The sequence below is a fragment of the Calliphora vicina genome, chromosome 5 (genome assembly GCF_958450345.1).
Source record: "Calliphora vicina chromosome 5, idCalVici1.1, whole genome shotgun sequence".
Lineage (NCBI taxonomy): Eukaryota > Metazoa > Arthropoda > Insecta > Diptera > Calliphoridae > Calliphora > Calliphora vicina.
In genome coordinates, this window is record NC_088784.1 from 62,279,742 (window position 1) to 62,297,918 (window position 18,177).

Below are 18,177 nucleotides of genomic sequence, written 5' to 3' on the forward strand. Positions count from 1 at the left end.
GAAAATTTTTCTGCTATTTAATTTATAATACACACGTTTGTATTCTTGGAAAATTGAAAAGAAAATTCCTGTTTTGGATTATTTTCCACCATGTGTGCATAATTTTACCTAGAAATTCCTAATAAAAACCTAAGGATTTTTTAATTAGCTTTAAATGCAGCGTCCGCAAATTATTCTATTACAAGACATCTAGGTATATAGTTTAACTTAAAGATTTTAAAGTATAAAAGATTAAAGATTTACGAATTTCTTATACACAACCAAAAGGATCTTGGCACAGTAAACATCGAGAACTTCAGTTGACAATTTAAATAAATATTTTATAAAATTTAAATCTATTCAACAATCATATTTTATAATTTTTTGAAAATGGCACCACAAACAAGAGTTGAATTTGTTATTTTAAAATTATCATATTACCCATCTCTGTAAGTATTTAATTTTCATTGATCATTTACAAACTATTTCATAATTTAATATAAACAATTTATTTACAGCCATCCTCAATGTCCTAAAATGAAAATGTGTCGCAAGAGGCGTTCACCAAGTGGCTCCATGCCTCAAGTTAGCGAATGGGTATGTTTTATAAAATCAATTTAATATTTATTTTAAATTTATACTTACAAATAACTTTCTTTCTGTTTTTAGTTTGATCGCATAATGACTAAAGAGAAATCCAGTATACCCTCCACCGTGAAGGTACGTTATTGCGAGTGGAATATTGCATCGGGTAATGCAAATTTATTTACGATAAATGGTTATCGTTTTAATCAAATACTTTTAATATTGGGCGAAGAAACCATACATTGGGTGTACTATCGAAATATGAGCCAGTATAGGCGTGTCGAAGGTTATTGTCCTTTATCTGTAAATTATTGCAGCTGCTGTTTCAACAATCAGTACTTGAAAATTATGGAATCCGTTAAGAGCTGCCTGATGAAACATGACATAGACCTTAATTAAAACTTAGCGTATAATGTAGTCTTTAAGATTTGAATGTATTGATTCCTTATTAATTTTAACATCATCACAGAATGTAAATACTTTGTCATTGGAATGTAAAGGAATGTACTTACAATATATATAATAATAAATAATCATAATTACTTGTGTTAGTTATGTAAAATATTAATTACCATGTGTTTTCAATTAAACCAGACTTTTAAATCTGATTTTTCTTCATGTATTATGCTGCTCCAAATAGCCAAGAATGACGGTTTTAACCAGGGCAAGACAATTATAAGAATTTTGGCATCGATTTCTTAGTGCATATTTAGCTCTTTACAGCATATTTTCCGTTTTATAGCATATTTTTGCATATTTAACTCATAGCTGCATATTTCATTTTTTTCCATTATGTTGTTTTATTAATATGATTTTATTGTATGCATTGTAATTTTCCATTTCTATATATTAATATTTTGTTAAGGTCCAATTATAATTGGACAAAGCTACTTAAATAAAAATTGAGAATATCCATAATCGACATATCTTCATTGAATTTTCGTTGACTTACGGAGCTTAGTTTCCATTTATTTGAATTATATTAAAAATATACTCACACAAATATCAAAATTTAACAAATAGTAAAAAATACGTAAATTTCAAAATAACTAACTAATATAAAATTATATAACTATTCAACAATTGTTCAGAATATTAAGATTCATCAAAAACCTATAGTTCAAAGCAAGTTGATAGATTTGCGCAAATTGTAACGAAGATATTAAAAATAAGAATACCTGAATATCGATTGATGAAACAATGGATGAGAAAGGTAGAATTTTGAGACCCAATTATAAAACAGCAATGAAAAGGGTTTTTAACCCAGATATGCCGACTGTACTGCATGTAGTACATATAGTTCTTGTTTACAGGATACGTCACGTTTATCAAAATACCATTTTTTCTTGTTCACATACTTAGTACTCACCACTAGATTGTGAGTGATCGCATTATTTTTTGCTACTATTTTTGAGTTATTGAATTTTTAGTTTGTGATATTTTTTAGTCATTATGGACATGTCTCGTTTGTACTGAAAGTAAAACTTTGTACATTTACAAGTGAATAAATACTCTATTTTTTTGGAATTTATATTTATGAAGAGTAGCTTGATTGTTATATGCATGAATGTTTCATTATTGCGTTTTAGTTTTTTTGTTGTGACCCCGAAATCCTATATATAGGACGACCTAAAAAACCACTTTTTTCAATAAATTTTTAAAAAACTTTAATTGCACTGTTTTTTATTTCTCATTTGCTTCCAAAATAATATAAAAGTAATTTTAAAATGATCAAACTCAATCCGTCGGCATATCTGGGTTAATTGCCATAGTCTTAAATAAAACAAATCATTCCACTATTGTAAGGCTTTTTGATAATTATACATTAGGGTGGCCCTTAATAAACGAATGTTGGTGAACATTGGTAATCATTTAAAATCATACTGAAAAAATTTTACGTAAATCGGTTGGGGTTAAGACGTGCCGCAAGCCCTCTGAAGTTTTGAGATGCATTTACAAAGGGAATAATGCAATTTTTTCAGTTTTTGTAAAAATTTTGCCATTACAAAAATTACTTTTGCAATTTAATTTAAAAGAATAGAAATGTGTATGTAATTGTCGTTCTACTGAGATATAAAAAACAGAAATTGATCAAAAAATGTTAAAGTTATTAAAAATTCCCCAGACCATTAACATATCTCAGGCCACTAGAACAAGAAATGTGGGAACAAAATTAAAATATTTTGAGAAATATTAAAATAAAAGCTAATTATTACTTAAAATATATCCATATTTACTTGTAAATGAGTTTTTGTCTTCGTAGGATACCGTTAACCTATTCACAGGTATGAATAAAAAAATACAATCTTTTTAAGTGCAGTTTCAAAACTCCATTTTCAAATTTTTAAAAATTTTGTTAAACAAATTTCAGAATTTTTTGATCATCTTATTGGGATTTATTGAGAATATAATAGGGAATAAAAATGTGAAAAATTATGAAAATATCTTTCATAGTTTTTCCGTACCTGCGATTTAAATTTTGAAATTTTCGAGAAAAGCTTACTGTTTTGAATCAGATAATTCTAAATATAGTCTGAAAGTTTTACTAAAATTGGAAAACGTTAAACCTTAAATCGTGAAGGTCAAATTTTTCAATATTTGGCATTTCTAATTTAAAGAGAACAAAATGTTATATATTTTTGCGCCGATTTTGATGAAACTTAAGAAAAATATAGCACGAAGTCTAGTATTTATAATAACAGCACAAAAATGGAAATTAACTCTTAGCAGTACTTGGGTTCCAAATGACCCTCAACTTTTAAAATCACAAAAAACACAGTGCTCGTAAGGTTATATTTTCCTCAAGTTTCATTAAAATCGGCCCAAAAATATATAACATTTCGCTATCTTTTCATTAGAAATTCAAAATATTGAAAAATTTGACATTTGACCTTCACGATTTAAAGGTTAACGTTTTCAGACCATATTTAAAATTACTAGGATTATAATATTATGAATAGGCTTTACTTAAAATTTATAACAGTAAGGAAATTGGGCTCATTCGCCAAAATATGGACAAAAAATTAGTTTTTCTTGAAAATCGCAAAATATAAATCCCAGTAACGAAAAACTGTAAGAGGTATTGACATAATTTTTTCGTAATTTTTATTCCCTATTATGATCTAAATAAATCCCAATGTGATTTAAAAAAATTCTGAAATTTGTTAAACAAAATTTTCGAAACAGCCTTTAAAAAAAATTATTTTTTGTACATACCTGTCCGTAGGATACCGTTAACCTACGGTATCCTACGAAGACAAAAACTCATACACAAGTAAATACAAATATATTTAAAACAAAAAATTTTTATTTTAATTTTTCTCGAAATATGTTAAATTTTTTCCTAAATTTCTTTTTCAAGTGGCCTGTGACAAGTTAATGGTCTGGCGAATTTGAAATAACTTTAACATTTTTTAACCAAATTTTGTCATTTATATCTCATTACAACGATAATTACGTACACATTTCGATTCGTTTAATTAATTTCTAAACATTTTTTTTAATGTAATATTCATTAATATAAATAAATCTTGTTACGTCACTGATTCGTAGACTACACACTTTTAATATTAGGTTCTAATCAGTGATGTACAATTTTCAAGCTGAATATTTGGTTAAGCTTGATGTTAAAGCTTTATGCCATATCCCAACCCCTTTGTATTAATATACACCATGATTATTCGCCGATCGATTAATCAAAATCAAAATTAATTTCTATTAAATTTGTATATGTATAAATAAATTCAATTATAATTAAATTTATATCTAATGATTACAATACCCAAGTGAAATGAATAACAAATGAAATTGTTCAAAATAATATTAAAGTATTAGATTAATATACATATATGTATATACGTTTAAGAATTTAACTTTCTTTTGAAGGAAAAAATACACGTTAAAAGTTTTAAAATAATTGAAAACAAGTAAGAAAGTATGGTCGGTCAAGCCCGACCATATAATACCCTGCACTAAGTAAAAGAACAAAAACATTTTTCTTTTAAAATTTCAATAATTTATATTTTTGAGTGATTTTCGGAAGTGGGCCTTATATGGGGGCTATGACCAATTATGGACCGATCACCATGAAATTAGGTCGTGTTAACTATGTTGAATTTTGTGTGTTTACTAACATTTTTAAGCGATTTATGCACGTTAAAGTGATTTTCGGAAGCGGGTCTATAATTATGGAACGATCGTGACAAAATTTGGTGACATGAATTTTGTGTATATAAAACTTATTTGGAGCGAAATTTGTGTAGTTACATAAATAAATTAAACATTTATGACCGATAAAGTCCAATTTCGGGAGGACATTTGTATGGGGGCTAGGTGAAATAAAAATTCATCGAAATATCTACAAAATTGCGACCTGTACTCTGCGCACAAGGTTTACATGGACAGCCAGCCAGCCAGCCAGCCGACCAGACGGACGGACATCGCTTAATCGACTCAGAAAGTGATTCTAAGTCGATCGGTATACTTTAAGGTGGGTGTTAGACTAATATTTTTGGGCGTTACAAACATCTGCACAAACGCATAATACCCTCCCCACTATGGTGGTGTAGGGTATAAATATATAGACTTGAGTATCAATTGGCAGTGACCATATTAATTTTCCAAGATGTAGGGATAAATTTGACCAACGAAATAAAATATCGACGACCTCTAAACATTAATCTATATACAATGTATAAAAATATTAATGCCCAACCCAAACAGCTAAAGCTAGAAATTTGAAATTCGTGTAATAGGTTCCTTCTACATCATATAGATCCACTAAGAAGGGATTTTAGGAAATTCGAACACTAAGGGGAATAAAACGGGTAAAACCTGTACCTCCATATCTCCAAAACAAATAAACATAGAAATAAAATTTTAAATGTGTTCGCTTTTAATCAAAAAAAGAGCCGAGAGGTGTCTGGTACTTTTTTGGAAATTCGATATTCTAGGTGACCAAAACGCCTAAAAATAGTACCAGTAAAACCCTTTGTTAACTTTTATATCTCCTAAATTGATAAACATAGAAATAGAATTTTTAATTCATCGGACCTGTACTGACCAGGTTTTAAAAAAAATAAATCAACAGAAACATCTGTTGTGATGTTGAGGGTTACCAGATGTTGGCGGCGCTGGTATGATGGCGTATGCCAGGCTGAGGCTCGCCGGATGGGGTGGTTCTTGCCAACACTGGTACCATTGTTCTGGCGTACAAAAAAAATACATACCAGCATTTAGGAAGGAATATAAAAAAATGAAAAGAACCCGAAGTGAGTGGTGAACAAACAACACAAAAACACAAACTCAAATAAACAATTTTCTGTCAAAACTAATCATCTTGTTGGCCGATGGACTGCCAACATATTGTTCCCTGCCACGGGATCCTACTGTCCTTTCCATGGCAACTTAATTGGTTCAGTAGTTGCCCCTAACTAACCCTTCACACACCACTAGATTATTTTACCCCAATCACTTACCTTTTACTTTATTCTTCCATTTTTATAATTTTAAAAAAACTCATCATTTTTTTTTTAAAACGTTATAAAATTCATTATTATATTTTATTGAAATATTTTTCATAAAAATTAAATTAAACTTGATTAACAATATTATTTAGGTAAGTTATTATAAACATCAAAATATAATATCATTAATAATTAAAAAAAAATATTAATTATTTAACATATGAGTTTAAAATTCTTTTAGCAGCTTTCATATACATGAGATTTCAAGTAAGTTTAATTATATTGGGTATTTATAAAAAGGTATTTTATATTATATATATATTTTTCGTGAGTGAGTTTATCAGAGACGCTTTTCGAATAAACATCAACTAAGTGCCTTAAAGTAAATTCGTGTACATTATAAATTGTGTCTGTAATTCTGAGAATTTATAAACGTGTATAAAAAAACATTGAGTGGCTATTTAATTCTGTTGTTGTACATTTTAAAGAAATAAAGAGTTGTTACAATTTTCAAACTACTAAACGGCTTTTATTTGCAATCAAAAGTATCCGGTTTATTTAAAGGAAATAAACCAGCGTTTTGAAAAGGTTAAAACGTAACAATATGTACACTTATATATTTTTCTTTTATATTTACAGAATACCTGATGTTTCAGTGTTGAGGGTGGTAGGTGATGAAAATGCAAAGATGGTGCTTGCTGAGATGCCTGTTGGATGATGGAGGAGATGCTGACAACAAGATGATGATGGATAAACAGACTAGGTAGGGGAAAACAAGGTGATGGCGGATGAAAGAGATGACTTCTGATGACTGATGAAATTGGCGGATGATTATATTAAGGATGAGGGATGGTGTATACTCTGGTGGATAGAGTTGATGTGGGGGATGGTGAATTTGGCGGAAGTGGCTGGCGAAAATGGCGGTTTTTTACTTTTATAAAGTTTAATGTTTCTTTTTCAGGTTTTTTTTTATTTTTTCTTTTAGCTTGATTTTTAATGTAGTTTTAGATTTTAGGTTTTCCTTCCGGATTATTTAGTCTTACATTTGAATTTTGTTTAGATTTATTTTTATATTCAGGTTTTATTTATTTAGCTTTTATTTCAGTTTTTTGTTTTATTTTAATTTAGTTTTAGTTTTAAATTTTATTTTAGATTCATTTTTATATTTAGTTTTAGCTTTTAGTTTTAACCTTTATTTTTTTTTAGTTTTATTTAAATTTATTTTTAGGTTCTTTTCTTTATTTTTAAGTTCTTATCTTTAATTTTAGGTTATTTTCTTTATTTTTAAGTTCTTTTCTTTAATTTTTAATTAATTGTTTTTTTTTGTACATTTAATTGAAATAATAAAATGATTCACAAAAACTCTCACAAATTTGTTATTTTTATTTTTTTTTGTTTTTCGATGCGCCACTTAACCACTTACCAATCCAATTCACAACCAAAGAGACCGATCTTCAGGTCAAACACCAGCTCATCACCTCGGTGTCATACTATTTGTTCCAGGCAAAATAGATTGTCAGCAATCTACTTTGCCTGACGCCTGTATTTTGTTTGTTTTTATTTACTCCGTTCTAGTCCGTTTCCTTTTTACTTTATGTCAAACCGACTCTGACATCTGTCATCATGCGTCGCGTTGCCAACCTCTTCTCCAACATCTACAGGGTGCACACGACAGACCCGGAACAATAGTGAGTAGAAATCTTTTTGGTACTTTTTTGAAATTTGAATTTTCAAGGGGGGAAAATGGTATCCTTTTTTGGTAATTTTGTATTAAAATTTATTTTTTCAATAAAATTACCTAGAATTATTATTTTCTAATTGTACTTTTTTAATATGGAAATTTTCGAAAATTATTTCCACACGGTGGAAAAAAAGGCTCAAAAAGGATTTGAAAAAAGGTAAAATATCCTTCCAACAACACCAAAAAGAGCTCACAAGATTCTATTCGGAACTCAAGTACTAAGGGGAAAAAGGGACACCAATAATCAGTACACATATTTTGGTACTTTTTTGAAATTCATTTCTGTTATTCTATTTTAACTATTTTTAATTTAATTTTTTTTTTGGTGAAAAAAAATTCTTACTTAGTAATCCTGACTTACTAATTTGACAACCTCGATAGGTCAAAAATCGAATCCTCATATCTCAGCCACTTGTGGACCGATTTTCTCGATTTTAAATAGCCGGAAGAATTCCGGAGATATTGATGTATGAATCGTGTATGTAAGTTATTTGGGGCTTCGGAAAGTTGATTTGATCGACTCCGCTATAGGATCGGAAATGAAAGATGTAGAAATTACAAACGAAATGACAATCTTATATATACCCTTCTCACGAAGGTGAAGGGTATAATTAACATATTTTTAGAAATATTAAAATAAAAGACAATTTTTGCTTAAAATATATCCGTATTTACTTGTGTATGAGTTTTAGTCCTTGTACAATACCGTTAACTTTCGCAGGTATGGCCAACAAAATTAAATTTTTTTAATGGGAGTTTCAAATCTCCATTTTCAAATTTTTAAAAATTTTGTTAAAGAAATTTCAGAATTGTTTGATCACACATTGAGATTTATTGAGATTATAATAGGGAATAAAAATGTGAAAAAATTATGTCAATACCTATTACATTTTTTCCGTACCTGTGATTCAAATCTTGCGATTTTTGAGAAAAACTATTTTTTTGGAAAGTTTTATTAAAATCGGCCCAAAAATATATTACATTTCGCTATCATTACTTTAGAAATTTCAAATATTGAAAAATTTGATATTTGACCTTCACGATTTAAACAAATTAGTTTTTCTCGAAAATCCCAAAATTTAAATCGCAGGTACGATTTTTTTTCATATTTTTATTCCCTATTATAATCTTAATAAATCCCAATGTGATGATCAACAAATTCTGAAATTTGTTTAACAAAATTTTTAAAATTTTGAAAATGGAGATTTGAAACTGCCAAAAAAAATTTAATTCCTTTGGTCATACCTGCGAATAGGTTACCGGTATCCTACGAAGACAAAAAGTCATACACAAGTAAAGACGGATATATTTTAAGTAAAAATTACCTTCTATTTTAATATTTCTCTAAATATGATAATTTTTTTTTCTAAATTTCTTTTTCAAGTGGCCGTTAATGGTCTGGGGAATTTTTAATAACATTGACATTTTTTAACCAATTTTTGTCATTTCGATCTCATTATAACGAAAATATTGCGATTCTTTTTCATTCAATTGCAAAAGTAATTATTTAGTAGCAAATTGTTTACATAAACTGGAAAATTTTAATTTTTACGAATTTTAGCGATTATTATGGGCCATTTTGACCCAAATGAAATTTAGGGTTAATCTTCAAAACGTTTTTTTTTTTACTGTAATTTTCATTAATATAAATAAATCTACACATTTCTGTAACATAATGCAGAAAGTTAAGGAGTTTCACAAATTTATCTATCTTCTATATATATAAAAATGGATGTTTGTATGTGGGTATGTATTAGAGTGACAGCCGATTTTTTTTTTTAGATTTCTAAGAGTGCCGTGTGGAATATTGTGACACTAGGCCTAAATGTTAAGTGCAGAAAATTTGAGCCAAATCGGGCAAGGATTTCTGGACGCGCATCGAGGTCAAAGTTCAGAAATATGCAAAATTATACGGTGGCCTCGTGTCATAGTGCTGAAACGTATTATTATTGTCAGGTGGTGGCATAGTCTGAATAGCTGGCCTTACTGGAATTTGGATTTGGAAGATGTTAGGTGGTGGTGGTTGTCTGTTGACTTGAGGTGGTGACTGTTGCCATGTAGCCTGATTGTCTGAGCTTCTAGCCATGAGCGCAAACTTTCGGCTACTATCTGGGGCACGATCTCACGGAGACTGCCTTCCATATAGCGCATCATCTCGACCTGCCTAAGCCCTAGTGTTGGCTCGATTATATTTTGTACGTCTGCTATTCTAGGTTGTGCATTGTGCTGATTAGCTGCCATACTGCTGCGAAACTCCTGGTGGACATTTTGTGCTGTGAGGTTCCTATAGTTAGACGAGGTTATATTGCTCTCAACTTCTCTTTCCTGATTTATAGGCGCATATTGAGGCACGATCTCACGGAGACTGCCTTCCATAGAGCGCATCATCTCGACCTGCCTCAGCCCTAGTGTTGGCTCGATTATATTTTGTACGTCTACTACTCTAGGTTGTACATTGTGCTGATTAGCTGTCATACTGATGCGAAACTCCCGGCGGACATTTTGTGCTGTGAGGTTCCTATAGTTAGACGAGGTTATATTGCTCTCAACTTCTCTTTCCTGATTTATAGGGGCACACTGGGGATTTAATTGTGCCGAGTTGGTACTCAAAGCTGCCTGTGTTAAGGTCGCATTTGTTGTTGTTAAGGCCATTGAACTGGGTGATACCCGAGGATAGGCCTAGAGGAAGAAGAAGCGGCGTTGCATCTTTTTTTTAAAACAAACACAAACATCGAAGCGTATTGCTTGTCTGCAGATTAATAGTCCAGCACACTATCGACTAGTCTATCGGGGCACGCCAACTTGACCTAGTCTCTACCATATCACTAAAAACAAACTAAAATAAAAAGTTATTCTCGCGAGATTATTCGCCGATCGATTAATCAAAATCAAAATTAATTTCTATTAAATTTGTATATGTATAAATAAATTCAATTATAATTAAATTTATATCTAATGATTACAATACCCAAGTGAAATGAATAACAAATTAAGTTGTTCAAAATAATATTAAAGTATTAGATTAATATACATATATATACGTTTAAGAATTTAACTTTCTTTTGAAGGAAAAAATACACGTTAAAAGTTTTAAAATAATTGAAAAATATATAGACTTGAGTATCAATTGGCAGTGACCATATTAATTTTCCAAGATGTAGGGATAAATTTGACCAACGAAATAAAATATCGACGAGCTCTAAACATTAATCTATATATATAAAAATATAAGGCATGACTCATTAATGCCCAGCCCAAATCGCTAAAGCTAGAAACTTGAAATTCGTGTAATAGGTTCCTTCTACATCATATAGATTTTACGAAATTCGAACACTAAGGGGGATAAAACGGGAAAAACCGGGTAAAACCTGTACCTCCATATCTTGATATTCTAGGTGACCAAAACGGCTAAAGATAGTACCAGTAAAACCCTTTGTTAACTTTTATATCTCCTAAATTGATAAACATAGAAATATAATTTTTAATTCATCGGACCCGGAACAATAGTGAGTAGAAATCTTTTTGGTACTTTTTTGAAATTTGAATTTTCAAGGGGGGAAAATGGTATCCTTTTTTGGTACTTTTTTTATTAAAATTTAGTTTTTCAATAAAATTACCTAGAATATTATTTTCTAATTGTACTTTTTACTGATAATTAATATGGAAATTTTCGAAAATTATTTCCACACGGTGGAAAAAAAGGCTCTAAAAGGATTGCAATATCCTTCCAACAACACAAAAAGAGCCCACAAGATTATATTCGGAACTCAAGTACTAAGGGGTAAAAAGGGGCACCAATCGTACACATATTTTGGTACTTTTTTGAAATTCATTTCTGTTATTCTATTTTAAGTAATTGTTTAGTTTTAAGATTTAATCACATATTATAAGGCCTAGAAATTAAAGGCAGGAATAATGTTATAATAAAAGCATAAAAAAAATATTTTAAATTTAATTTTTTTTTTTTGGTGAAAAAAATTCTGACTTGTAATCCTGACTTAGTAATTTGACAACCTCGATAGGTCAAAAATCGAATCCTCATATCTCTGCCATTTGTGGACCGATTTTCTCGATTTTAAATAGCAACCGAGCCGGAAGAATTTCGGAGATATTGATGCATGAATCGTGTATGTAAGTTATTTGGGGCTTCGGAAAGTTGATTTTAACAGACAGACAGGCGGACATGGCTTATTCGACTCCGCTATCTATAAGGATCCAGAATATATTTACTTTATAGGATCGGAAATGAAAGATGTAGAAATTACAAACGGAATGACAAACTTATATATACCCTTCTCACGAATGTGAAGGGTATAATTAACATATTTTTCGAAATATTAAAATAAAAGACAATTTTTGCTTAAAATATATCCGTATTTACTTGTGTATGAGTTTTAGTCCTTGTACAATACCGTTAACTTTCGCAGGTATGGCCAACAAAATTAAATTTTTTTAATGGGAGTTTCAAATCTCAATTTTAAAATTTTTAAAAATTCTGTTAAAGAAATTTCAGAATTGTTTTGAGAATTTATTGAGATTCCACATATATTTAAATATTTCAAATCGGATCGAGATCACAAATTTGGCATCATTTTTAATTTGTAATATACCCCAGACACCCCAATTTGGGGTGTCTGGGGTATATCACCTCCTCTATAGTCGTTGGAATTTTTATTAAAATCGGATTATCGGTTTAGATATTTTTCATATCCCCCACTGTGACCCAAAAGCTCGGTTTTAGGTTCTTGCACAACCACGATATGAGATTTTTTAACCATCCTCGGGTGAAGTTTATTGTTAATCTTCTCCATTAGCAAAGATTCATCTTTTCTGCCTTTCTTTCATTTCGAAAAAGCCCACACAGAAAAAAGTTTCAACATAAATATTATGATTCGAATTCATTGATTTCAATTCATAACATTTATAAATAATTTCTTAGGTTTAGGTTACGTGGGTTGCTCGCAAGTTAGCGAGTTCACTCGGAGGCCTTGCGGCCCATTGTGGTACCCTTAGAAGTACTATTCCCTTATGCTGAAAATGTCACACATAAAGTGAGAATAGTTTCCCTCCCTAGTTTCGTCTATTATGTGATTTCTGTGGTCCCTATGGGAACCAGCCGGTACTTCTAATAAACCCAATCATATTCACTAGTGACACATCCCTGAGACAGTCCAGATCATGGAAAAGAGCTCTACCAAGATGTAGTAGTCTATGCTCTTGTAAGGCTGGGCATTCACATAGAAGGTGCTGTACCGATTCCTCCTCCTCTTCATCTAAACAACTTCTACAATAGCCATAACGTGGGTAACCCATACGTTCCGACATATGTCCAATCATGCAGTGCCCAGTAATTATACCCGTGAGAAGTCTAATCGAATTCCTACTAAGAGACAAAAGAGTCTTAGTTCTATCCTCTGTTAGATTGGGCCAGAGCATTCTGGATATTCTACAAGTGATGATATTTGACCACCTGAGTTCCGTCTCGCTCAAAGCCCATTCATCTATCAATTTTGATACTGTCACCAAGGGAGTGTGAATATCCCTTTGCGCAAGAGATACGTCCAGGGACGACCCGTTTGTTGCGCACTCATCAGATACTTCATTTCCCCGGATGCCCGCATGTCCTGGAACCCATATCAACTCCACGTGATGTTGTGTCAGTTGTGCCAGTGATTTGATACAATTGAGAAGACATTTCCTACATTTTCCTAATCACGTTGGAGTTAAGAGCCTTGATTGATGCCAGGCTGTCCAAGTAGATATGTATGGTCGAATTTTCGAGATTCAGTTCCCGGATTCTTCTCGCGGCTGTATCAATAGCATAAATCTCTGCCTGGAAAACCGTGCAGGTATCGGGTAATCGAAGAGACATCAAAAGGTCCAGCTCATCTGAGAAGATTCCCGAGCCCGTGCCTCTTTCTGTCTTTGAACCATCAGTATAGATTGAGATCACGTCATCTCTTAGGACAGAGTTCGCGGCCCAATCATCCCTTGTCGGTATTCTGATCCTAAATGTTCTATCAAAATTCGGTGTGGGTATTATATAATCCGTTTCCCTCCCTATGATTGGCCTGCCTATCTTTTGTAGGATGGTGCCATGACCAATACGATCGTGCTTCAGTCCGCTCGACTGTTTGAGTCGTAGAGCAGACTTAGCAGAAATGCATTTGATATATATATCAAGGGGAGTTATATTTAGCATCGTCTCTAGACTGGCCTGAGGTGTGGAATTCATAGAGCCAGTAATTGCAAGACATGCTAATCTTTGTACCTTGTTTAGAATAGAGAGGTGAGTCTTAGTCTCCACCACTCTCCACCAAACAAGAGCCCCATAGGTCAAAATAGGTCTTATGACCGCGGTGTACATCCAGTGTACAATGTATGGTTTAAGACCCCATCTCCTGGTGAAAAGAACCAGTTCGGTTTTGGCAGGGTTAACACCCAAACCGTTTTCCTTGGCCCATGATAGCAGAACGCTGATTCCATGAGTTCACTTATTGTGGGAAGAAACTTCCCTTGAATAAGAAGCACAACGTCGTCAGCATATGCGACTACTTTGGTACCTATCCTACTGAGCCTGAAAAGGATTTTATTTACGACAAGATTCCACAGAAGTGGAGAGATGACCCCACCTTGTGGTGTGCCTCTTGTCACAACTTTCCTTGTCCTACCAATACCCATATTAGAGTTAATGGCCCTGCTCCTAAGCATATTTTCTGTCCAATTCCTTATCCGCTGATCAACACATAAGTCACCCAGTGCATCAACTATTGCGGATATGTTCACATTATTAAACGCACCCTCTATATCCAAGAAAGATGCCATAACATATTCCTTCTTGTCAAGTGTCCCCTCTATAGTTCCGACAACGTCATGCAAGGCTGTCTCCACCGACCTGCCTTTAAGGTATGCGTGCTGTGCCCTACAGAAATTATCAGGGGAGAGGATGTTCCTGACGTGGATATCGACCAATCTTTCCAGTGTTTTCAATAAAAACGATGACAGACTGATCGGTCTATAGTCCTTTGCGGTACTGTGGTTTACCTTTCCCGCTTTGGGGATAAATACCACTGTAACCTCTCTCCATTCTTTAGGGATGTATCCTGTTTCCAGGCTGTACCTAAATATCATTATAAGCCATGGCATGATGGTTGAAATCGATTTTTGGAGTAACGCTGGGAATATGCCATCTGGCCCTGGTGATTTATAGGGCTTAAAAGATGACACCGCCCACGAGATTTTCTCCACGCTAACAATGGATCTAACTAATTCACTTATGTGGATTTGAGAAGCTGCAAGATGCTCCGAAGCGGATACCTCATTTTCATCATCCCTGCAACCCGAAAAGTGTGTCTCCATTAGCAGTTCCAAAGTTTCGATACTACTTTCAGTAAAGTTACCATCCGGTTTCATCAGGAATCCAGGCGTACCAGGATCCTTGGATAGTACCTTTCGTAGACGCGATGCCTCCGTGGTATTCTCCAGTTCCCCACAGAAACGCTCCCAAGATTCCCTCTTTGCCCGTCTGGTTTCCCTCTTGAAAGTGTTGAAGCTTTGACGATAATCGTCCCAGCTTAACAAGTCTTGGTCCCTCTTCGCCTTATTAAAAAGTTTTCTACATTCCTTTCTTAGCTGCATTAGTCTAGGATTCCACCATGGTTGCCGGAATTTCCTAGGTCCCTGCCGCTCCCTACACGAAGCATAGTAGGCTTCCCTTAATGACCTGGATAGAAAATCCACCGAGTCGTCCAAGTCCCGTGTACCATTTAATCTATCCATTGCTGGATGTGGTATGGTGTCACTAAGATTACAGAAATTGACCCAGTCGGTTTTCCTAGGATTTCTAAAGGGTTTTTCCCTATCCAGTGTAAGCTGTATCGTAAATACTATCCTGTGGTGATCGGAGAATGAGCACTCGAGTGAAACTCTCCAATCAAGAATTCTAACTGAGTCAGTGTTCCCTACCAGAGTAATATCAATGACCTGCTCCCTGATCCTATTGAAGAACGTTGGTATATTACCCCTATTGCAAACACTTAGGTTAGTAGATAGAAGGTATTGAAGTAAACACTCACCCCTGTCATTTATATCCGAGCTCCCCCACAGAGTATGATGGGCATTAGCATCACATCCTATGATGAGATCATGGCCCCTTGTGTTACACCAGTCTACAAGTGTGCGTACGGCACGTGAGGGCGGATTAGCTTCGTCGTATGGTAGGTACGCAGATGATATGATTAGGGTTGGTAACCCTTGTCGCTCTAGTGCAACTACCGTTAAATCACCAGAACTGTAATTAGATAGAAGGAAAACCTTAATGTCTTTCCTGACCAAAATACAGCTCCTTACTTTACCTTCAGGGTTCGGAGAAAGGAGCACATAGTTTCGTGACCGGACGCCTCGAACTTTACTGGCTACAAGCCAGGGTTCTTGGATTAAGGCCACGTGGATAGCTTCCTTCTCCATGAAGCGCAGCAAATCGTCCGATGCTGCTTCGGAGTGGTGCAGATTAATCTGTACCACTCTCAGGCCGCTTGGGTTCATCATTGCGCTTCACCGCGGGCAAGATCAACCGGAGTTGGTTTAGCCCGTACTTGATGACGCCTTGCGAAGAACGCAGGAGTCGGAGGGATTCTGAACCAATTTTGATCCAGAGATCCTTGCCTTCTCCTTTGTCCCTAGAGCGCCCTCGTTCAATCGTCCAGTCCTCTGTACCAAGTTCCTTATTCTGACGCTTTATAAGTGTTAGCGTGGCTTCGTCCTCCAAAAGGGGAGGAGGGACCCACACTCTCACCGTCGTACGAAAAGGTACTTGATCCAGTGGGACGATTTCGATTCTTGCGTTGGGCCAGAGTTCGCCAACTCCTCGGATACAGTTACTGAGAAAGCCTAGGGCCTTCTCGTTACCGCACCCGATGATCTTGACACCCTTTAACCATTTGGCGCCATCGAATGCAGTGAAGGAATCATCCTCACTGCATGCGAGTTCGTCCACTAGTGCCCGCAAGATCTTCTCCTCCAGAAGCAGCCATCTGTCCGTAGTCATTTTCCCATCAGGTTGACTACGATCTATGATGGCTACTTGTAGCTCAGGTGCTGATGTTAAGCTAGTTGATGGTTTCAGCCGCTTACCCTCAGACACCTGCGTTTCACCTGACCTTTGCCGCTTAATACTAGGCCTGCTTGCTGTACCTTTGGAAGCCATCGCGGTTCCTCGAGTAGAGGAGATTGCGGACAGCACCTTGGGTGTTGTGCTAGCAGACTTCGTCGTGCCGCATTGGTCATCACCTCTCTTTGGCGCCGACGTGGCCCTCTTTGATGTAGATGGGCGTACGTCAAGATCCTCCGAGACGGTGATCGTGTTCGGTCCAGTGCTGGCATGGGGCACATGTTTAGATGTGATCACCTGCCTGCTCTGGTTTGGTTCGGTCTTAGTCTTGGCTGGCCTTACCTCCACAACAGTAGTATTTAGCATGGCCTCATACTTCTGTATGTGGTAGGTATGTTTACGCCGCAAACGCTTTTCCCTGGTGGTCAAAGACGCGGGATCTCGCGAGTCCAACGTCCTGACATACCGGAGAGAGCGTTTGTAGCCCGCCAACCTTTTCCGTTCGTCCTGTTCTGAGTCCTGTTTCCTGTTTTTCTGTTCTGTGTCTCCCTTTGCAGGGTCATGGGCCTCCGGATGTACGTCTTCATTCGCTTTTAGCGGCTCGGAGGACACCATGAGTAAGTCCTCCTCATCAGTCTCATAAAGGTTTAACCCTTTCAGACCTGAGAGGTTGTCGTCGCTGTCGTCCATAGTCACTCTTTCCTGTCTAGTCAAAAAACTATTCGTTTTGTTTACCCCAGTAGCATCACCGACTACCAGACCCGGGGTATTCGTCTGATTCGTCGCAGTCACAGTAGCTCCAGTGGCACTCAGACCTGTGGCTTCCGCCTGAGTACTCACGTTACCCTTGGAGATTTTAGCACCCTCGACCAAGGACATAGGGCCGTCGTTAGAAACTGACATTTCATGGGGGGGGGGGGGTTTTGGCAGTTTATACCTCTACCATAGGTAAGAAAAAGACACTGCCGCTCCACTGGAGTCAGACGCAGACCAGGATGCCGCTCAATGTGAGACAGACGCATCCTGGATTTGAGTTTTCACCAAAAACATTCGGACTGACAGAACCAGATTGTAATTTCCAGCCGCCCTTAACATAGGGAACAGACGCTAGAAGGTACGGTTATGTTGCCTAGGTAACCCAAACCACAGTCCCGGACCGACATCAGAAAATGCAGACAGAGGAAATTGGTAGCCGCCCTAACTAAGGGAACAGGCGCTACCAAGTTGAGGTCGTGATCGCTAGGCGACCGAAGATGGTCATTTACCCCACAGCCGCTCTTAACATAGAGGACAGACGC

The 18,177-nt window shown here is 35.1% G+C and overlaps 2 protein-coding genes across 2 annotated transcripts; one reads left to right on the forward strand and one right to left on the reverse strand.

Moving 5' to 3' along the window:
• Positions 1-369: 369 nt before the first annotated feature.
• On the forward strand, positions 370-963 carry LOC135961320 (uncharacterized). The gene is made up of 3 exons (XM_065512814.1): positions 370-428; positions 498-576; positions 649-963. The coding sequence occupies exons 1-3, from the start codon at positions 370-372 to the stop codon at positions 961-963; spliced, it is 453 nt and encodes a 150-aa protein (XP_065368886.1).
• Positions 964-15,765: 14,802 nt separating this feature from the next.
• Positions 15,766-17,758, reverse strand: LOC135961321 (uncharacterized). The gene is made up of 2 exons (XM_065512817.1): positions 16,125-17,758; positions 15,766-16,060 (listed from the first exon to the last, which is right to left on the reverse strand). Exon 1 carries the CDS (start codon positions 17,756-17,758, stop codon positions 16,280-16,282), a length of 1,479 nt encoding a protein of 492 aa, XP_065368889.1. The 3' UTR covers positions 15,766-16,060; positions 16,125-16,279.
• Positions 17,759-18,177: the final 419 nt, after the last annotated feature.

Bases quoted from the DNA above. Each gene is read 5' to 3' on its own strand.
- LOC135961320 (XM_065512814.1), top strand. From the start codon at position 370: ATGGCACCACAAACAAGAGTTGAATTTGTTATTTTAAAATTATCATAT. The intron at 429-497 runs GTAAGTATTTAA...ATTTATTTACAG, and splicing joins TTATCATATTACCCATCTCT to CCATCCTCAATGTCCTAAAA. The intron at 577-648 runs GTATGTTTTATA...TTCTGTTTTTAG, and splicing joins TGCCTCAAGTTAGCGAATGG to TTTGATCGCATAATGACTAA.
- LOC135961321 (XM_065512817.1), bottom strand. From the start codon at position 17,758: ATGTCCTTGGTCGAGGGTGCTAAAATCTCCAAGGGTAACGTGAGTACT.